We start from the raw sequence: 24996 nt of genomic DNA on the forward strand, positions 1-24996 counted from the left end.
AACCCAAAGCAAAAACAACACAAGGAAAATAAACAATTAGAAATAAATAATCCAGTCTGTAGTCTTCTTTCCTTTTTAGTCTTTTGTCACAGTGTCCATCAATTGTTCATGCAATGTCTCAGTTATAGTGACCAGTCGGGTCACTATCTACCGGTTTGTCCGATCCTTGGGCTGGGGCTCGCCATCCAGTTCTGGAAATGCAATCCAGTCTTCACAGTAGCACTATGGATCAAATAGTGCACCAACAAAAAACCTGACCTAGAACAAGGCCAGAATAAAGTAGCTTAAAACCTTGTAAACTAATATCCATTAGCTTAAAGCTACAATTTAAAGGGTTTTTCAGTCACTTTTCAAGTTTTTTTCTGTTGTACAGCAATATAGTTCAAGTTATCACTGTCAAATATTACCAACACTTCAATAAAACTAATTATATTAGCTTATATGTGGTAATACAAAAATACTATTCAAATCTTTTAAAGAGCTAATGAAATACATCCATGGTAGTGTAATGATTTCCCATCAGAAGGTGGATTGTAAAAACACATTAGCTTTATCTCAATCAGAACAGTAGCAAAGTGCATTAAAATACTAGCAAGTGCTAATAAAAGGCACTTCACATAGGCAGTAGCACCATGAACAGAATTAGCATCAGTGAAAATGCTAGACAGGTGCTAATAATAAAATACGGCAAATACATTATGAAAAATACAACATACACAACAATAGTTATACAACACCACAAAGCATCAACCTATCTTTAACTGAGTTTAGTGATGACTAAGGATGTTAGCCACTTTTCAGTGCATTGCCTGTGCTAAAATGCTAACTACACACGTGCAATCACTCACCGATGCTATACGAGGCTACACGGAGATTTCCAGCTTCCAACCCGGTCGCATCAGAAGTCTCCAAAGTTTGGCAAACATGACATTACCATTCGGAACCTCCTCATTGGCAAAGCGATTATTTAGGATGTCTCTTTCTAACCAGTTTCCAAGTTTATTCGCTATTTTCCAAGTTTTTTCTTCAGGCTAACCGCAGAAGCAACAGTAGCATGGAGCTGTGTCTGTGTCTGACGCAATCCGAGCAGACTCCCTGCACCGCGCAGCGGGAGGGCGGGACAACCAACCTCATTGGCTGATGTGATACCAGACCATGCCAGCTATTGATTGGTCAAGCCATCACTAAAACTACTATTAAAGGTGTATGGCACAATTTGTAAAGATTTTTAACACTTTTTACATATATTTATAAACTTATTTAAGAACTTGGTTTTAAATATTAACTTATAACTTTTTAACCTCATTGTAGAATAAGCTATTAAATCAATATTCATTCATTCTCGCATGTGTTTTTAACACTGGGTTACACATTCCCCCCTTGGAACATGCAAGTCTCTTTGCATGGGGTGGGTTGCATTGAAATAACAGGAAAACTAGATTCCTTCCAAGTAGCTTCAAGGTCAGTCTCTGTCAAGGCACTGGTAAAAGCAAGGCTTAAACCATGAAATAGGGACTGAGCAATAGTTAAGAGTGGGTTTCCTAACTGGTTATACTGGAGCCTGTTTGGTTGATTTGACGGTCTTTCTGAGCGTCTCACAGGATTTGTAGTGTCATGACTTGGGTGCATTGGAGTATCCTCTGATACCTGTTTGTTACATCCCTTTTCACTGGGTACATTAGTTTCACTCTCACGATCATTGTCCTGGACTACAGGTTCTGTATCTGCTACTGTTTCAAGCTCCTCTTCAGTAGGGACTACTGGGTCACTGCCAGGAGTGTCATCACAATCAGGTAGATTCTTGCATTCTGATACACTTTCACATCCAGGCGTATTGTCACTTCCAGGTGAGTTTTCACATCCAGGTACATCGTCACATTCAGGTAAGTTGTCACATCCAGGTACATTGTCATTTTCAGGTAAGTTTTCACATCCAGGTACATTGTCGCTTTCCGGTAAGTTGTCACATCCAGGTACATTGTCGCTTTCAGGTAAGTTCTCAGGGTATATCTGTCGTGGGAACTCATAGACTTGCATAAATTTGATTGGCTCTGGGACAGGTTGTTCTCTAAGCCGGTAGACATCCTCATTTTCAGGTTCAGAAAGATCACATTCTTCAGTTTGCTTAGGGGACTGTCGTGTTTTAGGTTTGCAGACGCGATTTGGTGGAGTGGGATTCTCTTCTGTGGGAGCAAGGAACCCGCAAGGTAAGAGAAGGTCACGATGGACTGTGCGCACTGGCCCATTTTTGGTTTCAGGCTTGATGGTGTAGACTGGTAGATCACCAGCTTGTTTGACCACAACATAAATGTCTGTCTCCCACCTATCGGCTAGTTTATGCTTGCCCCTAAGGCGAACAGCTCGCACCAAAACTCGGTCCCCTGGTTCTAGTTTGGAAGGTTTTACACGCATGTCAAATCTGGCTTTATTCCTGTCTGCCATTTTGTTAGCATTCTCCGTTGCTAGTTTGTAGCTTTCTTGAAGGGTTGTTTTCAGCTTCTCCACATATTGCGAGTGGGACTTAAAACTTTTGGTTCGGAAAGGTAGGTTGAACGCGAGGTCAACGGGTAACCTTGGTCGGCGACCAAACATCAATTCATAAGGTGCAAATCCGGTTGTGTCATTCTTCGTACAATTGTACGCATGGACCAATGGCTTTACAAAGTTGCGCCACTGCGTTTTGTCTTTCTGTTCCAAAGTCCCAAGCATACTTAACAATGTGCGGTTAAAGCGTTCTACAGGATTTCCCCTGGGGTGATAAGGGGTTGTTCGAATCTTGTGAATGCCCATGATCTTACAAAGTTCCCTTATTATGTGTGACTCAAAATCTGGCCCTTGGTCACTATGCAAACGTTCAGGGATGCCATAATGAACTATGAAGTGATCCCAAAGGCATTTTGCCACGGTCTGGGCTTTTTGGTTAGGAGTAGGAATGGCTATTGCGTACTTGGTAAAATGATCTGTTAGCACAAGCACATCCTTGGTGTTGCTTTGATCAGGCTCAATGGATAAGAAATCCATACAAACCAGTTCGAGTGGTCTGGCGGACTTTATGTTCACAAGCTCTGCAGCTTTTTCTGGAGGGGTCTTTCTCCGTACACAGCGGTTGCATGTTTTGATCCTGTTCTCAATGTCAGCTGCCATACGAGGCCAATAAAACCTTGTTCGGGCAAGATCAAGGGTACGCTCAATGCCTAAATGGCCCATATCATTATGGAGACTGTGGAAAACTGTCTCACGGAGCCCTTCAGGTAAGACAAGCTGATAAGTGACATTGCCGCCATCTTGGCGTCTTCGGTACAGTACTTGGTTGTGCAGTTCAAGACGATTAAGTTCTCGGAGCAACAGGTTTATATCAGGGAGTTCGGTTCTGACTGTAGGTGGAACCTTTTCTCCAGTCTCCAATTGGACAATGACCTCGCGCAAGCAGGGGTCAGCTCTTTGCTCTTGTTTAAGTTGCCCAGCTGACAGATGAGGTACAACTGGAAGACCACCACAGTTATCTTCATTGACAAAGTCATCTGGTAATGCAGTTACAGAGATAGCTAATGAGTGCACTAAAGGAGTAGGTTCATCGGAGAAACTACAACACAAAGGTCTCTCACAGATGGCCGACACCACCTCTGGACTTAAACTGGTCTCTTGCTGTGCCAAATGAGTTTGGGTGAACTGCTGTATTCTGTCAAACTCTTTTTGTGACACAGCATCGTTTAACAACTCACCATGCGGTTGCCTCGAAAGGCCGTCTGCATCAGAGTTGAGTTTGCCTGCTCTATATTGGAGCTTAAAGTCAAAAGTAGACAGGGAAGCTAACCAACGGTAGCTCATTGCATCAAGCTTAGCCTTTGTCAGAACATAAGTGAGGGGGTTACTGTCAGTGATGACAGTAAACTGGTTTCCATAAAGATAATCTGCAAACTTTTCTGTTACAGCCCACTTTAGGGCCAAAAACTCCAATTTGTGGGCGGGGTAACGAGCTTCACTTCTGGACAACCCCCTGCTCGCATAAGCAATGACCCTCGTTTGGCCGTCCTGTTCCTGATAAAGGGCAGCGCCAAGACCTGTAGTACTGGCATCTGTGTGGAGTGAGTACGGCAGCTTAGGGTCAGCAAAAGCCAAGATAGGAGCAGAAGTGAGCTTCTCAATGATGCCTTTGAAAGCTAGGTCACAAGAAGGAGTCCACCGTTCACCAAAGGGTTTTTTAGGGTCATAGTACTCCCTAGGCTTAACTTTGGTTTTCGTGCTCTTACGCAACGGTGGGTATCCTGATGTTAGGTCAGTGAGGGGCTTAACAAGGCTTGAATAGTCCTTGATAAAGCGCCTATAGTACCCTGAAAAGCCTAAGAATGAACGGAGTTGCTTAAGGTCTTTGGGCACAGGCCAGGTACTCAGAGCCCTCACTTTCTCAGGGTCGGTCTCTACCCCTTTCTGGGATACTATGTGTCAAAGGTATCGCACAGAAGTTTGAAAGAACTTGCACTTCTCGGGGGAGAGTTTAAGCCCGTACTCCTTGAGGCGGTTAAGAACCTTCATCAAGCGAGTCTCATGCTCCTCTGGTGTCTTAGAGAAGACTATAATGTCATCAAGAAACACCAGCACTTCTTTCAAATTCATATCACCCATGCATCGCTCCATAAGGCGCTGGAAGGTGCTTGGAGCATTTGTAATGCCCTGTGGCATTCGATTGAACTCCCAAAAACCACTAGGACATACAAATGCGGTTTTTGGTTTGTCAGCTTCCTCTACTTCGATCTGGTAGTAGCCAGATTTTAAATCAAGGACTGAAAACCACTTGGATCCAGTCAAAGTAGAGAATGTTTCCTCCAAGTTTGGGAGTGCATAAGCGTCCTTTACAGTCTGCAGGTTGAGCTTTCTGTAATCAATACAGAGGCGGACTTCGCCGTTCTTCTTCCGCACCACGACAATGGGCGAAGAGAAGGGTGAAGTGGATTCTCGAATCACACCTGCTTGTTGCAGCTCTTGCAAGTGTTTACGAACAGCTTCCAGGTCATTGGGGTGTATGGGTCGTGCTTTGTGTTTGAATGGAGTTTCGTCTATCAGTTTAATAGTGTGCTTGACTTGATCAGTTCGACCGAAATCGAGATCATTTTGTGCGAAAACGTCTGGCATGTTATTGAGTTTTTGCAATATGCGCTCTCTCCACTCAGCGCTGATAGGGGAAGACTCAAAGTTACAGGCCAAGTTGTTTTTGTGACTGACCTCAGACTGGGGAGGCTTCACTGAATGTTCGTGAGAGAGGACTCTCTGGAATGCATGGATCTCTCCAATCACACACTTTTGAGGGATTGTCACGTCGTGTTCAGATTCGTTGGTGAGAACAACTGGTATCAGGTAAGGTGCTCGCTCAGGTAAGCTGATGAGACTTGGTTTTACTAAGACGCCACTAGGCAAGGTTGAAAAGGATGGGTGCTCTAGCAGCACTGACTTCTCAGTGGTATTGGTTGACATAGTTACTGAGCCTTCTAGGACAACTGTTTGGCCTGCTGGGACCAGCTGAGGGCCTCTGTTGTACAGGGTTGCTAGGCCAAGGCTACTGTCTTGGGTCTGTTTGTGTCTTAACTCCAGGACTTTTAGCACTGCCTTATAACCATTTGAAGTGGGGGGCTGCAGTCCGGGACATGCTTCACTATACAACTCATAAAGCACATCTAAGGTGTTGGTCCCAATTAACACTGAGGACTGGGAAGTAGCTCGAATATCTGGTACAACGAGGGCAAGTGTTGACACATCAGCTTCAATGCCAAGGAACTCTTTTGGAAAGGTGACGTTCATCTCAATGTAACCTAAGTAAGGTACTGACTGGCCATTTGCTCCTTCGACTTCGAGCAAGTCAAAAAGTGGTTTGATCTCATGACTGGACAAATGTTGTTCATAATATGACTGAGGGACCGTAGTCACCTGGGAGCCAGAATCTAGTAAACTGTTAACAGTATTACCATTAATCTTCACTTGGGCTGTGCATCTACTGCCAATTAAGCCTTGAGGCAGTTTGAATCTGTCAGTTTTAGTATGCGACTTTATAGTGGCACGTTGTTTTTTTGGCACATTTGGTTTGGTTTCAAAGGGACGTTTCGACTCTGTGTCAGCCTCTGTTTGTCCCACAACAGAGGCAGACTTCAGTTTAAAGAGGGGGAGCCGCTATGCTGACTGTCCCATATTTGTCTTTTCACTTTTAGCTCTCTTCTTTTAGCTCCCACCAAGGCAGGGTTTGGCTCAGAGTCACAGTTGGCAACAATATGTCCATCCTCCCCACAGCGAAAGCAATACCAGGGCTTGGGCCTTGTACTAGAGCGGCTGTGGGAAGGGGAGTTGGGTTCAGGTTTTGCATCGTCAGGTTTTGTTGTTTGGATTTTCTTAGGTACTGTCAGTTTCTTTTGTTTCACTACTGCTGCTAATTGGCTTTTTAAATCAGCAACGTGTTTCTTTAGATCATTTAGGGTACTTGAAACTGTTTCAGAAGAGTTAATTTTTGTTTCAGTGGCCGTTTGTTCATGGGAGACTGCTTTTTGTTTTGCAGCACTAAAGTGTTTTCTCATTCTTGCGTTTTTAACTTCTTGTCTGTTCTCTGCAGTACGGAGAAGGAGTAACAGTTCTGCAAATGTGGGCAGATTTTTATCTTTTAAGTCTAACTGCAGTTCAGTCAGCAGGTTATCATCCCAACAGCCTCTCTGGAACTGCTTTAGGAGTTGTCGGTCTGTTTCTTTGGGGTCTACACCACCCCTGCGCACTGCAAGACTCAGCGCCACCTGCAGGCGATGTAAGTAAGCAGATGGTTTCTCCCCAGGATCCTGCAGGGTGCTCATGAATCGCACTAGCAGTTCCTCACCATCCTCAACGGTGCCAAACGCTGACTCAAGCAGCCTAAGATAGTCAGCATGTGATGCGTCCGGCCCAAGAGGCCGAACAACATCTGAAGCTGGAGCAAGAAGGCTCTCAAGAATTTTTCGAGTTTTTTCCAAGTTGGAAAGCGATGAATCTCCCATCATCAAATCAACATGGGAACGCCATGTCTCATAGTCAACTTCAGTGTATGGTCTAGGATTCTTTCCAGAGAAAGCTCTCAACCTAAGGGTGGAATGATTATTAGGTGTCTTCTCTGTAGTTTTGACAACATGTTCAACCACAATTCTCTGCACCTCAGGTGAGATTAGATCAGTTTGACTTAACATGTGAGGCGTCTGGTTGGGTTTCAAGGCACTTGGATCAGGGCTCTGAAAGAGCTTAGGTGAGTGGGGGGTGTCAATGTGGTGTGTAGGGAAACCAGCACTTAGTGTGGGTTCTGTGTCACTATTTGGACATGGGTTTGCGGCTGCCTCAACAGACCCCATGGACTCTTCAAATTTTGACATCACCTCCCGTAACACCTCTTCAAAATCCTTCCCACTTAGTTTGGCTAAACCCTTTAGTTCAGCGAGGTAAGTGTCGGTAACACTGCCCCCTACAGTTGTTGTGTAAACATCTGTTAAGGCACGGATACAATATTTGACATCCGGATCATCAGCTGATGGGTAGAGGTAAGGCAACGCAGGTGCTAACTGTTGAACAGCTAAACCAGAGGTAAATTCCACAATCTGATTCTGGTAAAACTCAGATGAGCTATCCTCAACGGTTAGTGTCCTATTTATCGAACCACATTGCCGTAAGTATTCAAAAACCTCATTGTCTTTTTCTGATCCTGTTACACCGCTAATAATGACTGCATTTGGTATCTTAATACCTAACTTTGAGATGAAATCCATTGCAGCAATGCGTTTACAAGTTTGTTTCAATCGTTATTCCACTGTTGTTACACAACTCTAGGCTCCTGGCTGGCTCGCCACTTAGTTGTAACACGTGTATAACACGTGTGTAACCCACAAGAGGTTACCTTCAAGTACCCTTGACAGATGTGAAATATGGTAGAGTAAATTACTTCAATAACTAATACCAATACCACACACATAAAGGGATGTTGGCCTAATCAGAAGACTCTGGATTCGTGGGGGAGCCTAGGTGTGAGCAACAACAGAGGAAGATGCACAGTTTATAGAAAGAGTAGAATTTACTGAATGAAATGTCATTAAACCAACACACATATATATATATATACAATTAACAAACTGCGCGCTTTTCCCTTTTTAAACCCAAAGCAAAAACAACACAAGGAAAATAAACAATTAGAAATAAATAATCCAGTCTGTAGTCTTCTTTCCTTTTTAGTCTTTTGTCACAGTGTCCATCAATTGTTCATGCAATGTCTCAGTTATAGTGACCAGTCGGGTCACTATCTACCGGTTTGTCCGATCCTTGGGCTGGGGCTCGCCATCCAGTTCTGGAAATGCAATCCAGTCTTCACAGTAGCACTATGGATCAAATAGTGCACCAACAAAAAACCTGACCTAGAACAAGGCCAGAATAAAGTAGCTTAAAACCTTGTAAACTAATATCCATTAGCTTAAAGCTACAATTTAAAGGGTTTTTCAGTCACTTTTCAAGTTTTTTTCTGTTGTACAGCAATATAGTTCAAGTTATCACTGTCAAATATTACCAACACTTCAATAAAACTAATTATATTAGCTTATATGTGGTAATACAAAAATACTATTCAAATCTTTTAAAGAGCTAATGAAATACATCCATGGTAGTGTAATGATTTCCCATCAGAAGGTGGATTGTAAAAACACATTAGCTTTATCTCAATCAGAACAGTAGCAAAGTGCATTAAAATACTAGCAAGTGCTAATAAAAGGCACTTCACATAGGCAGTAGCACCATGAACAGAATTAGCATCAGTGAAAATGCTAGACAGGTGCTAATAATAAAATACGGCAAATACATTATGAAAAATACAACATACACAACAATAGTTATACAACACCACAAAGCATCAACCTATCTTTAACTGAGTTTAGTGATGACTAAGGATGTTAGCCACTTTTCAGTGCATTGCCTGTGCTAAAATGCTAACTACACACGTGCAATCACTCACCGATGCTATACGAGGCTACACGGAGATTTCCAGCTTCCAACCCGGTCGCATCAGAAGTCTCCAAAGTTTGGCAAACATGACATTACCATTCGGAACCTCCTCATTGGCAAAGCGATTATTTAGGATGTCTCTTTCTAACCAGTTTCCAAGTTTATTCGCTATTTTCCAAGTTTTTTCTTCAGGCTAACCGCAGAAGCAACAGTAGCATGGAGCTGTGTCTGTGTCTGACGCAATCCGAGCAGACTCCCTGCACCGCGCAGCGGGAGGGCGGGACAACCAACCTCATTGGCTGATGTGATACCAGACCATGCCAGCTATTGATTGGTCAAGCCATCACTAAAACTACTATTAAAGGTGTATGGCACAATTTGTAAAGATTTTTAACACTTTTTACATATATTTATAAACTTATTTAAGAACTTGGTTTTAAATATTAACTTATAACTTTTTAACCTCATTGTAGAATAAGCTATTAAATCAATATTCATTCATTCTCGCATGTGTTTTTAACACTGGGTTACAAACAGGTGAGGCAAATGAAACTAATTACACAGGGGAAGCAAAGCTGAACACAAAGCACAGGAAAACCAGACTGTCAAAATAAACAGGAAGTGACAAACCAAGGAACATACTGACTAAACACGGGGAACAGGCACAGACTCAGGACAGAGACGCAGACATATCACAACACTAGGAAACAAGACAAACATACTGGGAGGAGAAGCTCAGGAAATAAACTAAACACAAAACGCTGGGCAAACGGCCCAGGACGTGACAGTACCCCCCCCTTAAAGGCCGGCTCCCGACGGCCAAAACCAGAAAACAAAACCAGACAAGGGCGGGAGGCGGGGGACCAGGAGGGAGGGCCCGAAACAAAAACAAAGACAGGGAGCAAAACAGAAATCACAGGGCGTGAACAAAACAAATCAAACCCGTACAGGAAGAAAACAAAAACACAGGACCAGAACAAAAGGCGACGGCACAAGGCCGGAGACAGTCCAACAGGGGGCATCAAAATGAGGCAGAGCAGAGGCAACACAGTCCAAACAAGAACAAAACACGGGGACGAGAAGCAAAAAAAAACAACCGGATGAAACAAAAAGCGACGGCACAAGGCCGGAGAGCTCCAATGTCCAAAACAGGGGGTCGAAACAAGGAACAGTCCAGGAGCTATGACAAAACAAAAAACAGCAGGGGAAAAAAACAGTCCACAGTTCAGGGGAGTCAGTGGGAAATCCAAAAACAAAAAACACACAGTTCAGGAGGCCGCAGAGGCCAAGGGGCCACAAAGCAAAATCCCAACGAGGGAGGCCGACCGCGCTCCCAGCGGCGGCGGCGACGAGGACGAGAAGGAATCACTGGAGGCCGACCGCGCTCCCAGCGGCGGCGGCGACGACGAGGGGGAGTCACTGGAGGCCGACCGCGCTCCCAGCGGCGGCGGCGACGACGAGGGGGAGTCACTGGAGGCCGACCGCGCTCCCAGCGGCGGCGGCGACGACGAGGGGGAGTCACTGGAGGCCGACCGCGCTCCCAGCGGCGGCGGCGACGGGGAGCAGGCACCGGAGGCTGACCGTGCTTCCAGCGGCGGCGGCGGAGACGCGGAGAAGACACTGGAGGCCGACCGCGCGGCATGCGGCGGCGACGAGGAGGGGTCACTGGAGGCCGACCGCGCTCCCAGCGGTGGCGGCGACGAGGAGGGGTCACTGGAGGCCGACCGCGGGGCGTGCGGCGGCGGCGACGGGGAGCAGACACTGGAGGCCGACCGCGGGGCGTGCGGCGGCGGAGAAGGGCGACCCCGGGCTCTGGTGGGGAACCCTCGGGTGACGTGGAGCGCTCGGACTGAGCAGAGACCCCCACCGGCTCGGACTGAGCGGGACCCCCTGGCTCGGAGCGCTCGGACTGAGCGGAGACCCCCATCGGCTCGGACTGAGCGGGACCCTCGTGCGCGGAGCGCTCGGACTGAGCGGAGACCCCCATCGGCTCGGACTGAGCGGAGACCCCCATCGGCTCGGACTGAGCGGGACCCTCTGGCGCGGAGCGCTCGGACTGAGCGGGACCCTCTGGCGCGGAGCGCTCGGACTGAGCGGAGACCCCCATCGGCTCGGACTGAGCGGAGACCCCCATCGGCTTGGAGTGAGCTGAGCCCATGGGCTGAACGGGGCCTACATAGTGAGGCACCGGATGCGTAGGCTGGGACCGCGGAACAGGGCACACTGCTGCTTTATTGAGCAGCAGGGGCTGCTCGAGGAATAGCCGAGGTGCAGGGGACTGCGTGGAAGCAGGCCGGGAGACGACTGGCTGCGTGGAAGCAGGCCGGGAGACGACTGGCTGCGTGGAAGCAGGCCGGGAGACGACTGGCTGCGTGGAAGCAGGCCGGGAGACGACTGGCTGCGTGGAAGCAGGCCGGGAGACGACTGGCTGCGTGGAAGCAGGCCGGGAGACGACTGGCTGCGTGGAAGCAGGCCGGGAGACGACTGGCTGCGTGGAAGCAGGCCGGGAGACGACTGGCTGCGTGGAAGCAGGCCGGGAGACGACTGGCTGCGTGGAAGCAGGCCGGGAGACGACTGGCTGCGTGGAAGCAGGCCGGGAGACGACTGGCTGCGTGGAAGCAGGCCGGGAGCCAGAGAGAGCGGGCTGTGAGCTAGGGAGATCTGGCTGCGTGGAAACAGACCGCGAGCGAGAGAGAGCAGACTGCGTGGAAGCAGACCGAGAGCTAGGGAGATCTGGCTGCGTGGAAACAGACCGAGAGCTAGGGAGATCTGGCTGCGTGGAAACAGACCGAGAGCTAGCTGACACTGGGGCCTGAGAGGGAGCTGACTGAGAGGGCACTGAAACAGCTGACACTGGGGACCGAGGAAGAGCGACTGGAGCTAGAGCTGACTGAAGGCGAGGGAGAGCGACTGAGGCTGACTGAGACCCTGCTGCTGCAGCTAACGCAAAAAACTGATGCGAAGGCTTGGACCTGGCTGCCCCCACCCGCGGAACAGGTACGGGTGCAGAGGTCAGCCCGTCCGTGGCTGCCCCCACCCGCGGAACAGGTACGGGTGCAGAGGTCAGCCCGTCCGTGGCTGCCCCCACCCGCGGAACAGGTACGGGTGCAGAGGTCAGCCCGTCCGTGGCTGCCCCCACCCGCGGAACAGGTACGGGTGCAGAGGTCAGCCCGTCCGTGGCTGCCCCCACCTGCGGAACAGGTACGGGTGCAGGGGAAGCTGGAGCTAAGGGAGCTGGAGCAGGGTGAGCAGAGGGAGCTGGAGCTAACTGAGGGGTCTGGGACTGCGACTGAGAGGGAGCTGGAGCTAACTGAGGGGTCTGGGACTGCGACTGAGGGGGAGCTGGAGCTACAGCTGACTGGGAACACTGCCACTGAGGGGGAGCTGGAGCTACAGCTGACTGGGAACACTGCCACTGAGGGGGAGCTGGAGCTACAGCTGACTGGGAACACTGCCACTGAGGGGGAGCTGGAGCTACAGCTGACTGGGAACACTGCCACTGAGGGGGAGCTGGAGCTACAGCTGACTGGGAACACTGCCACTGAGGGGGAGCTGGAGCTACAGCTGACTGGGAACACTGCCACTGAGGGGGAGCTGGAGCTACAGCTGACTGGGAACACTGCGACTGAGGGGGAGCTGGAGCTACAGCTGACTGGGAACACTGGGAAGAAGCTAAGGGAACTGACAGGAGTGGCTGAGAGGCTGCAGCAGTGGTCTGTGGTGCTGGTTGTAGGTGAAGGGTGGTGATTACAAAGTCTTTCACTAACCCGTGCAAGGAGTCCAACAGCCAAGGGAAACTGGCAATCAGGTCTTGAAGCCTGGTGGTGATGACTTCCTGTTCCTCCTTACACGGGTCAGATAACAAGTCCAAGCATAATCGGTCCACTCTTCGAATCAGAATTTTCCTGCTCTCCTCTGAGAGGGAGGAAGCAGCAGAGTACATGACGGGCTGAAGTTGCTCTTTCTGCTGCTGAGAGCTAAACTTCCACCCCACGGAAGCGGGCTGTAGACTCGGCTGTGCAGACGGCTGGGATAGCCGCGGCGTTATACCACGCGGCGCCGGAAAAAACTCCTCCCGCAGCTGCCGGGAATCCCTCCCCCTCCCTTGCTGCTCCGTCTGTGAGAGGGAAGAGGGGCGAGCGAACGGAGAGGCAGGTGAGGGAGCGGCCGGCGCCAAAAACAGTCCGCCCACGCGGCAGACCTGCGGTTCAGGCGGGGGCGGTGAGCGGCGTCGCCGGGAACCGTTCAAAAAAGCTGGTCCCCCCAGCGCCAGGCGAGTGCCGTTGTAGCGGCCGGAGCCTGCAGGGTCTTTAGTATGGTCGCGTCGTTCTGTCATGGCCGGGGAGGAAACAGGCGAGGAATGGCTGACACAAAGGACTCCAGAAGTCAGCGTAACTTAAAAGGGATTTATTTCAACGGGAAAAAACAATACAAAAACCGTTCAGAAGGGAGACGAAGGGGAACCACAGGAACACATGGGCACACAACATCAACGACGCGACAAGGAACACATGGAAACTGAGGGCTTAAATACACACTGGGTAATCAGGGCAAGAGGAAACAGCAGGGAACAACAGGTGAGGCAAATGAAACTAATTACACAGGGGAAGCAAAGCTGAACACAAAGCACAGGAAAACCAGACTGTCAAAATAAACAGGAAGTGACAAACCAAGGAACATACTGACTAAACACGGGGAACAGGCACAGACTCAGGACAGAGACGCAGACATATCACAACACTAGGAAACAAGACAAACATACTGGGAGGAGAAGCTCAGGAAATAAACTAAACACAAAACGCTGGGCAAACGGCCCAGGACGTGACACTATCAGGCTGTAGAAAGAGTACCTTCAGGTTTTGTTGGCACATGGGATTCCTGAAACACCACACCAGTACCAGAGTTCCAGAAAGGCTGCTACAGTGGTAGAAGCAAAATCATGGTTGTAGGCGGAATTCTTGTAGGCCATAAACTTTTGGTCCATGGTCTCAAAAAGGCTCAGGCAAATCATCAAGAAACTCGGGAAGGGAAAATAGGGCTTGGCATTTTTGGTCTGGTAGGAGAGATGCTGATGCACACTGTAGATACTGCCATGTGTTGGAAGGGGGATTAAACCTGACTCGGTGGAGGAAGCAGAGTCTGAAAACCCATTGCCCAGGCTGTTTGCTGAGGTAGTTAACTTTGTTCGCAGTGGCAAGGTGCCAAGTGTTGATGAGATTCCCCCTAAAGGCTCTGGAAATTGTTGTACAGTCTTGACTGACACACCTTTTCACTGCTTCGCTGAGGTCTGGGAGAGATAATGGTTCACAGTTACAAAAAAACATTACTGTAACTTGTGATTCAATTGTCATGTATCACACTGTTCAGCCTGTTGGAGAAAGCTGAAAAGGAGGCTTGGTCCCTTTCTTCCTGCTGGAAGAGAGGGTCCAACAAACTGTCAAACAAGAAGAACAATATAAATTGCAGTCTGGCCATGTAACAAGGAACCAGCTCTTTACCCCTACAGGACTTTTGAAGGGATTCCCTGGGTTGCCCCAATTAATGAATGGTGGATTGTTGCTGCATCCGCAGCCACCGGGCATTGTACCAGAGCAGACACCCAGACACCATGTGTTGGATCAGCCCTTGCGATAGGTTGAAGAGCTCATACATCTAGAGGGAACTTGAAGCAGAGTTGCTGCTCCATCCTGTCTCTTCTTCTTCTCTAGTTCAAGAAAAAACTGTACACATAAAACCTGTCACACTTCCCTTAGCACACAATCTAGAGCCTTTGTGGCTCAATTTAATGACTTTTTAGAACCATCCATCCTCAATCTTATGCTTACAAAGACCTAGGGACATTATTTATAGGCCATATTGACCTGTGCTAACCAGCAGGATTGGCATTTAAAGGAAAATTACTATTCAGTGTGTACCTGGAACTATTCTCCACTCCACGCTATAGAGACCGTATATTCAATCCCGATGGAACCGGAGAACATTTTGTTGCAGAATTTCCTTCAGTGATCAATCGATACACACTCGCACCTGAAAGCACCAGGTGTTTACCGAGGGGGGCGTGGCCAGTGATTCCAGATAATGATGTCTCGCTTGAGTAAACAAACGCTGCAGTTTTGATTGATGATTAAAATGAGGAGCTGTTTTACTGCAACACATCCAGAGTGATGCGCACACACATACACACACACACACACACACACGCTCTGTATGTGTGTGTGTGTCTTTACATGTGTCTCTAATTTTGTGTGTCTGTGCAAACTAGCTTCCAGTAAATGATAAATTCCTGTTTAGTAGCTTCACAAACACTCAACGTGCGCCCTCATTATGTGCTGTATATGTTAACAGAGAATGAGTGTGTAGGTGAATAAAATGTGTGTGTGTGTGTGTGTGTGTGTGTGTGTGTGTGTCCAGGCTGATAAATAATTCAGCAGATGGAAGCGGCGTGACTCCCCGCCGGCTCTCAGAAACAACCTCTGGCTCTCTGTGTGTGTGTTTCTGTGTGTGTGTGTGTGTGTGTGTGTGTGTGTGTGTGTGTGTGTGTGTGTGTGTGTGTGTGTTTCTGTGTGCGTGTGTCTGTGTGTGTGTGTCTGTGTACATGGTGGCGTTTACACATTTGTGGTTTTGTGTGTTTGTGTGCGTGTGAGACGGCTCAGCGTGTGTGTGTGTTTTTCTGTGTGAGTGTTTCCTGCAGGCGTCTGCAATGGAAAACATTGCAAACACTCTCTCTCTCCTCCCCTCCCCCACTATTTGCTACCTCGTTCGCCCGCTCGCTCGCACGTCCGCCCGCTCGCTCGCTGCTCCACTCAAGCGAGGAGGCTGTGTGTTTCTTTGTTCCTCTCTCACGCTCTCTCCTGCTCTGTCTCTTATTATCTAACCCGTCCCCGGCTGAAGGACAGACGGCGGCTCATTTCTGGGCGATGAGTAGAGTCGTCGCATAAACGGGAGAATGATGAGAAGCTGCAGGAAAAGTTTCAGTTTGACGCACAAACTGGCGAATAACAACTTACATGAACATCTTTAAAAATGGCCTCCACATTTAGGTTTGACATACGCTGACAAGCAGCAACTTGCATCAGTAATACAGCTAAAGCTTAGAACACACAGCAATGAAACTAATTCTTATATTTGCTGTGATCTGTACTTTAAACTGGACGGATTTTCAGTCATAACTCTGACACACCTCTTCTAAGGGATATCCTCATCTTTGAGGTACATCCAGGCTAAACCTCCATAAATCCATTGAGAGATTGTAGGACAAAGATGTTAGAACATTTTGACGGTACCAGAGTAGCAAAATTCACAGTTCAAAATACTCCATAGTTATCTTATACTGACCCTTGATGTAGATCCTTCACTGTCTGATACATGCTGTTTAAGGTCCTGTATCTTTAAGTCCCATCCGTCCATCTATTATAATCTTCGATTATCCATAGTCAGATTGTGGTGGCAGCAGACTAAGCAGGTATTCCAAACATTGTCCCGAAAGAGAGCCTTCCAGTTTCTCCTAGAGATTCCCAAGGGGTTCCCATGCCAGATGAGATATGTACAGTAATTTCTCCATGGGGTTCTTGGTCTGCCTCAGTTTCTCCTCCCAGTTGAGAGTGCCAAGAAAACCTGCAGATGGAGGCACCCAGGAGGCCTTCTAACCAGAAGCTGAACCCACTTCAGCTGGCTCCTTTAGACATGAGGGAGCAGCCACTCTAGTCTGACCCCTCAGCCTTCCTCTAAGGCTGAGGGGTCAGACACCAAACAGCGTAAACTCCTTTAGGCAGGTTATTCCCAAAGCTGAGGGTTGGCGCGTAGATTGACTGGTAAATTGAACGCTTCGCCTTTCAGCTTCTGTTTCTGGTATCATGCCCACATTACTGCTGACAGTGCAACAATCCACTGGTCAACCTCATGTTCCACCTGGCCATCACTTATGAATAAGACCCTAGGTACTTTACTCCCCTCTCTTGAGGCATACTCTCTCCCCCAGCCCAGAGGGAGTACTCCACTGCTGTCCGTAAATTAAAGTCCCCCTCCCTTAAAGCTCACCTTCTTCTGACTGGCCAACTTGTAGAACCCCACAGAGGGGCCGACACCAGTGCTTTTGAGCTCAGCTTTTATGCGTACATTAACCCCATTATTTCAGACTTTGGCCATGTTTAATATGAACATGACTCTTTATCAGACATTTTGTCTGAAAGAACTGCTGTAGGCTCCCTTTTTTAAAGAAAACAGATCTGTTAGTAATATCACTGGGAGTATACGGGAGTTAATGTTTTACTTTGTGTGTTCATATGGAAAACTCATTGCAGCTCTGTATTTTGGTTCTTGGATTACAGTAGAGTTGTGAGCAGTCTGGTTGCATGCGCCAGAAAAGAACATGTGGAGTGCAAAAAAGGGACTACATCCACCAAAATACATCCACTGAAATATAATCCATAAACTATTACTTTATTATCAACAGCACTTTTTAAGGTCCTCCCCTAAAACCCTTCTTTCTTCTAATTGGTCAAGTTCTGAAAGCCTGTCAAAGGGCCAGCAGAAGATGACCACCAGCCACTCCCAAAAGTACAAAAACAATCTGAAGCTTGAGCTTAAATATCTGACACTATAACAGTATATATACAGACCATATAGAGTATAAGTACTAGGCAAGTAGTCTTCAGGAATAGTTCTCCAGGCTTCTTGAGGGACAGTCAGAGCACTTCTTTGGATGCCTTTTGTTCTGTTCTCTGGTCCAACAGTGCTTCAGTGATGTTGCGGTCCAGCCTCTGGGGAGGTCGATCCATGACCGATAGTGTTGCTTTGTGTGTTTTTCTGTCCAGGGATGCTTTTACTACATTGGCAGTGTGTTTGGGATCATTGTCATGCTGAAAAATGAAGCTGTTACCAATCAGACGCAGCTGTTACTTTTCTACGTTCATAATGTTTTTCAGCTTTAATAAGATCTTCATCACCTCTCTCAGAAATGCAGCCACAAGCCATTAAAGAACCTCCACCATGTTTCACTGGAGACACTCACTGTTGTACGTCTCTCTGATCAGCTGAAGGGAAGAGCTGCATCTCTTCGACTCTGTCCACTTTTGCTGGATTTTTTTTTTCCTATTTCTTAAGGACTCATCTGCTGTAGATCTTTTTTTGTTCTGACATTTCTTTTGTCCTCCTCTTTTCCAGTTTCCTCAATTTTCTTTAGGGACACACTTCACACCATGCCAAAACATGCCAAAGTTTCAGCCAGTAGCTCTTTGGGAATCATCGTGTTGGTGCAAGATACTAGTTCATGTCTGTGAGATTGGGTTATGGGGAAAAATTATATATTTTATGACTGCCTGCTAATAACAAAATGCCAAAAGATACACTTTAAAATGTGTTCTTTGCTCAGTTGTCTGACGTGTAGACACAACACTGGTTCATCCTTGAGCTTAGTGCCTTTTTTCTGATAGCTGCAGAAACAATCCCTCACTTCCTCTCTTTATTACCTGCATGCAGCTTACTTTATTACCATCAACCCGTTGACACCTGATTATTTATTTATTTTTACATATTATTAATATCATTTGTAAATCTGAAGCATTTCTACCAAAACGTATATTTTGGGCAGAAACACCCCATGCCTGATTGGTTTTACTGTGTTTCCTTTCAGTTTTCCACGTGGCCCCCCCGCCCTCCTCTCCCATCCATCTACCCCGGCAACCATGGAGTTCTGTGCCCCGGCAACCAGCTCCCACATCTTTCGCCTCCTTCACTTCCTTCCACCTTCAGGACAAACATCAGAAGCTGAAGGAGAGCCACAAGGTCTCAAATTTCCTTCCTTCCTTGCCTTCTCGTGCTTCCTCTTTCTCTTCATCACCTGACCCCCATCCCTTCCGCTGCCACGATGATGACCCAGAAAAGCCGAAAGGCAAGCGCCCCTGCAAGACAAAGCACACCGGCGGAGAGGCAGCAAAGGAGGACGGGCAAGTCGAGGGCGGGAGTGACGAAGAAGAAAGGAATGGGAAGGTCTGTTATCTTTTTTTTCCCCCACGTTACAAAATGCTACTCATTCATTTATTTAGAATGAATGAATTTTTGAATGGAGCTGCGAGAATCTGAGAGGAAGTGAATGAGGTCATCAGCGTATATGTTTATGTAAAGTTTGTGTGCTTTATTTCTTGCTCTGTGTATGAGAACGGCGCTCAGTGGACACATCAAAACGCACAGAGGACAGGACCTCTGACTCATTTCCTTTGAAAATGTAAAACTATGACTCATTTTATTTTCCCATCATACATAAAAGTAATGAGACAGGCAGGCTACTTTAGATTTAAACTGCCATCAGTAACACCCCTCAAATCCACACAAATGTGGAGAAATTGAGTTTGAGAGCCCTTGTTTTTCTGTTTACTTAATGGCAGAAATGCAAACGCATGCAAATGATGTGACTCAGAATGACTCAAACGCCCACACACACTCACCCGGGGGGATGATGTCGAGAGGGAGCGCTTGTTTCACTCCTTCATACTGGTTTATATCTGCAGTAATGCACCACAGCTGAAGGTAAAAGTGCCTAAATCAGACGCTCCTTAGTGGACCGAAAAGAAAAGGGTGTCTGGAAGAACAATGGCACAAGTCCAGTTTGCAATACCCAGAAAACTCTCTGGACATAATGAAGAAAACCAAATGTGCCCTACAAGGCAGAAGTCAAACGCTGTGAGACATCCTAAACCCTCAAACCAGTAATCAGATGAAGAGACCCACAAACCTGTCCTTAAACAATGGTGACACCTAAACGAGTTCCACGAGACCAAAACAAGATGGCAACAAGTCCAAGTAAACGCATGATCTCTGCTCACAGAGCTGGGACAATTTTCAGCTCTCTGTTTTTCTCTCTTCTTGTTTGTCCTCCCTCTCGTCTCTTTTCCGTCTCTCTCTTAATCGCTGCAATTATTGTCCTGATTGGAGCTCGCTGGGAAGACTCAGCGGGGACGTGTGTGTTTTTACTGTGTGTGTGTGTGTGTGTGTGTGTGTGTGTGTGTGTGTGTGTGTGTGTGTGTAATTCAATTCACTGCAGATTAAACTGAAGGAGAGAGCGAGCGAGGGAAGGAGGGAGGGATGGAGTGATTGAAGGTTATGAAGGAAGAATAATATTCTCCGCATGTACTGCTGGTGTGCGTGTGTGTTCATCCTGTGTGTGTGTGTGTGTGTGTGTGTGTGTGTGTGTGTGTGTGTGTGTGTGTGTGTGCGCGCGCAGGCAGAGGATTGTGTCGTTTTGACAGCTGCTGCACCGGAGATTTCCTCCGGGCAGCGAGGACACAAACACACGCTTACACACACGTGCACACACACTTTCTCTCACTTCTCGCTCGACCCTCCTCCTCCTTGTTTGAGTCTTCTGCGCTGGAAAGCACACACACACACACACACACACACCTCCAGGGCAAAGCTCGCATCCTGTTTGCCGATGCGTGGCGGCGAGCGGCTTCGTTTGACAGACGCCTGCACACACTCACATTACACACTCACACAAACACCCTGACACACACAAACACATTAGCACGCACACGCCGTCTGGCTGCTAAGCGGTGGAGGCTGTTGCGGTGGCGTCAGCAGCTCAGCGATGCAGTTTCATCCACCTCTACCTGCCTGTAATTTAATTAAAAGCATGAAGTAAAATTCTGTTTATTTAGGTTTGATTCAGCTTAAACACAACAGAAAATACTCTTCAGGAGTGGAAAGACATGAAGAAAATGTCCTCCTAATTAGTTTTAATAAAACAACCAAAAAATTATTTTTAATCCAGATAAATTGTGTGGCTGTTTGCTGCTTAGTTTTTGTTTTTGGGGGTGGGGGTTTATATGCTGTTTGGTGATTTGGCCTCAGAGCTGCTGAGCAAGGTTCTGCATCATAAATGGCTCATGAGGCTGCTGAACGCTGCACACCTGTTGAATGCACATTAACTTTAATGTCAGAGTACTTAACTCTTAAATCCTTTCCCACTGCAGGAAACCGTGTCCACTGGTTGACTGAAAATCATGCAGTAGTGTAGCTGAGTCACCCGGCTCTGAGCCCCTTCTTGTTTGCAGTGATGATGGACAGGTTGACAGATGAGGTCAGGCAGGAGTCTCCCTGGACTGTGGTGTTTGCAGATGACACTGTGATCAACGGTGAGAGCAGGGAGCAGGTGGAAGAGAGCCTGAAGAGGTGGAGGTGTGCTCTGGAGAAAAGAGGAATGAGGCAGACCTGGAGGTGCTAAGATTTTCATTGGCAGTGAGCAGAAAGGACAGAATTAGAACATCAGCTCAGGTTGAGCAGTTTAGAGTCAAAGAGGGGTAAGGCTGAGACATGTGCAGAGGAGGGAGAGTGGATATACTGGACTGAGGATGTTCAAGAGGGAGCTGCCAGGCAGGAGGAAAATAGGAAGACCACAGAAAAGATTTATGGATGTAGGGAAGGAGGGCGAAGGATGCCAGGATTAGGATGAAATGGAGGCAGATGATCTGCTGTGGTGACCCCAAAAGGGACCATCCAAAAGAAGAAGATCCAGCTGATTGAATGTCCATGTGTTTACAGAAAGGCTATATATACACTCACCACCTCATGACGGACGTGTTCAATGGCTCATTAATGCAAATATCTTACCAGCCAGTCACATGGTGGCAACTCAGTGCATTTAGACATGTAGACGTGGTCAAGATAACCTGCTGGAGTTCAAACTGAGCATCGTTATGGGGGAAGAAAAGTGCAGAAAAGCATCTCTGAAGCACAATACATTCAGCACTGAAGCAGATGGGCTACAGCAGCAGAAGACCACACCAGGTGCCACTTCAACTAAAAACAGGAAACTGAGGCAGTAATTCACTCACCAAAACTGGACAACAGAAGGAAAAAGGCTGACTGATCTGAGGAGTCCTGATTTCTGCTGCTGATTTCTGACATTTGGATGGCAGAGTCAGAATTTGGTGTAAACAACATGAAAGCATGGATCCATCCAACAGTTAAAGCTGCTGCTGCTGCTGCTGCTGCTGGTGTAATGGGGGGAATATTTACTTAGCAGACTTTGGCCTCTTAGCACCAACCGAGCATCACCGCACAGCCTACCCAAGTGCTGACCGTGTCCACCATACAGCAGGATAACACGCCACATCACAAAGCTCAGATCATCTCAAACTGCATTGTTGTTCACTGTCCTCAAATGGCCTCCACAGTCATCAGATCTCAGTCCAACAGAGCAGCTTTAGGATGTGGTGAAACAGGAGACTCTCATCATGTGACGTGCAGATGTGCAGCTGACCAAGCTGCAGCAGCTGTGTGATTGTATCTGCCAGTATGGACCAAAATCTGGAATTTTACAGCACCTTGTTAAAGCAATAAAGGCAAAAGGGAGTCAAACACAGTGCTAATGAATTAGCCGGTGAGTGTTTGTTCTTTCTAGAAGATTTTAATCTCAATCAGTAAGAATCAAAATACACCCAAAAATGTAACCACTGCCTCGGAACTACTGAGAGGTAGACAAACTAAAAAGTCCACCAAAACACCAACAGTTGTGTGTTTCTTTTAGCAAAATTAACATGAACATCAAACATCCAGAAGCTGGTAGAGGATATCGTGTACAACCAGTCTGAATCTAGCCTGAAAGATGTCAGCAGCCGAGTTCGAATCCAATTCCAGGATAAAATCCACAACCAACCCCAAAACTATCCCAAAACTATTCCAAAAGTAGTGCAAAATCCAAGTGTAAATCCAAGTCCCAAACAAGCCAAAGAGAAATCCAGTGCTGTTTAACCCTTTAACGCCGGATGGTCACCGCTGAGTGACCCTGCCCTTACCTGCTGTAAACAGCTGGTTAACACAGAGTGTATCATCGCTGAGATGTCTGATCAAACACACTTTGAATTACCATAATTACCTGATCGTTTGTCCTATCGGAAAAATTGAAATGGTTTCTGAAAGCTGAGAAATTGTGCTTCATGCTCAATATAGGGTTATTATGGTAATTGTTGTTGAAAGTCCGCAAACACCTGGAAATTTGATGTATGTTGTGTCTCTGACAATGCATTTGACTTTATAGGGTTAAAACAGTCCAAAACCAAACTAAAACTTGTCTAAAATTAGTCCAGTATGTGTCCAGAACCAGTTTGAAACCAGTTTCACAATCAAACCCACAGGCAGCCCAAAACCAGTTCAGAAAATATTCCAAGACTTTTCAAAACCATTCAAAAATTAGTTCCACAATTTGTAAAACAGTTTCAAACCAAATTCAAAATCAAGTTTAAACTAGTCTGAAATGGAGTTCAAAACTGTTTTGAAACCAGTTCAAAGATCAGATCCACAATCAGTCCAAGTCGCACCCTGGAAAACTTCCAAAAAAACTGCAGAACCATCTTAAAACCAGAAACAATTCAAAAAGAGAAATCAGTCTAATACAAGTTCAGAACCAGCTCTAATATTAAATCCAAAACCAGTCTAAAACCCCTTTGAAACAAATTGATGATCAATTTCAAATCTATATAAAAGTTTAAAGCAACATTTTAAAGTTTTTCTGAATTTGGTTGGCATTAAACTTTGTAACCACCACCTTAAAACTAATATTAACCAAATGTGAAGCCAGAGCCCTGATCTCAGATTTTTCCAATTTTATGAGATTATGTGACAAGACAGAAGACAGTGAGACAGACTGGATTCACACAAGAACCGCAGCAGGTTCTCCAGGACCAAAGTCTAAAAAGTTCCACAAACTGCTGAACATCAGGAACACAAGAGGACCTAAAATGACACCCTGTGGAACCCCACACAAGAAAAAAAGATGTTACTAATCCTGCTAAAGCTTTTCTTTGTTATGCATTAGAGTCAAAGTGTGATCCTGAGTGGCAACAACGCGCCTGAGGAAATAAGATAAAGAGGAAACACATGAAGGGGAACAGTGGGAGAGGGGCGAGAGAGGCATGCTGACAATGAGGAGAGAGAGAGAGAGAGAGAATCCTAATTTGTTCCTCCTTTGCTCTGTCTTTTACTTTAAGACAAACCATCACCCCTCCTCCTCTTCCTCCTCCTCCTCCTGAGCTTTCTGTCATCAGCCTCAGGCTTTCTCTCTCTCACACACACACACACACACACGCACACACACTCACACACACTACTTTTACAGGCTCAGTCAAAAATAGCACTGTCACCACCTCTGCTCCCGCGACTCTGTTTTCATGTGATTTATGTGTGTGTGTGTGTGTGTGTGTGTGTGTGTGTGTGTGTGTGTGTGTGTGTGTGTGTGTGTGTGTGTGTGTGTGTGCTTTCAGTGAAAACAAACACAAAGCGTGGCAAAGATAGATGTAGAAAGAGAGCGAGCACGCTTTTGTGTGTTTAATTGTTTTGGTGGTAATAAAACCAGTCCTCAAGCTCATGCTAATCGCTTTAAATGTCTCTCTTTTTTTTATTCAAACACACACACACGCACACACGCGCAGGTCTCCCTGTCAGATTCATCTCGCTCGCCCAGCCATCGACCTCCCTCCCCACAGCTCGCACACTCTGCCCGGCCCATCCCTCCAGAGGTGCGCCGGCTCATTGTGAACAAAAACGCCGGAGAGACCCTGCTGCAGCGAGCCGCTCGGCTGGGATATGAGGTAATAAAACGCGAGCGCACACAGGTGTGCAGACAGGTGGTGTAAATGGTGCTTGAGTGAACAGTTTTAAATTACGGGGTCACAACTGTTGGTTACGTGTGCAGATTTTAGACAAAGTGTGTCAAAAAAGTCTTTTTTTTTTTTACCCTTTAAAAAGTTTTTAGTCAGCTGCTCCCTTCATACACTTTAGTGAGGTTTTCCTCAGGGATACTTTAGTTCAGTTTGTGACATTTTAGTGCCCTTTTTGCCTAGTTTTCCTCAAGGACAATTTAGTCCCTTTTCCCCTTTAGAGGCATTTTAGTCCATTTTCCATCCGTCAGTATGTCAGTGTGCATGAGGTAGGTAAAAACATGTCGTGCAACTTGTAGTGTAAAAAGCACTTTGAGTGCTTGGTAAGAGAAGCACAATATAAATACCAGTCCATTTACCATCT

The 24996-nt window shown here is 46.8% G+C and overlaps 1 protein-coding gene across 1 annotated transcript in view; it reads left to right on the plus strand.

The window, feature by feature from the left end:
* The window catches only part of LOC115791988 (BCL-6 corepressor-like), an 83305-nt gene that overhangs the window by 43713 nt on the left and 14596 nt on the right, over positions 1 to 24996 (plus strand). The window contains 2 exon segments of the mRNA XM_030746307.1: positions 18611 to 18966; positions 24405 to 24563. Of these exon segments, the coding sequence (XP_030602167.1) occupies positions 18611 to 18966; positions 24405 to 24563 (515 nt within the window).

This window comes from Archocentrus centrarchus, chromosome 2 (genome assembly GCF_007364275.1).
Source record: "Archocentrus centrarchus isolate MPI-CPG fArcCen1 chromosome 2, fArcCen1, whole genome shotgun sequence".
Classification (NCBI taxonomy): domain Eukaryota; kingdom Metazoa; phylum Chordata; class Actinopteri; order Cichliformes; family Cichlidae; genus Archocentrus; species Archocentrus centrarchus.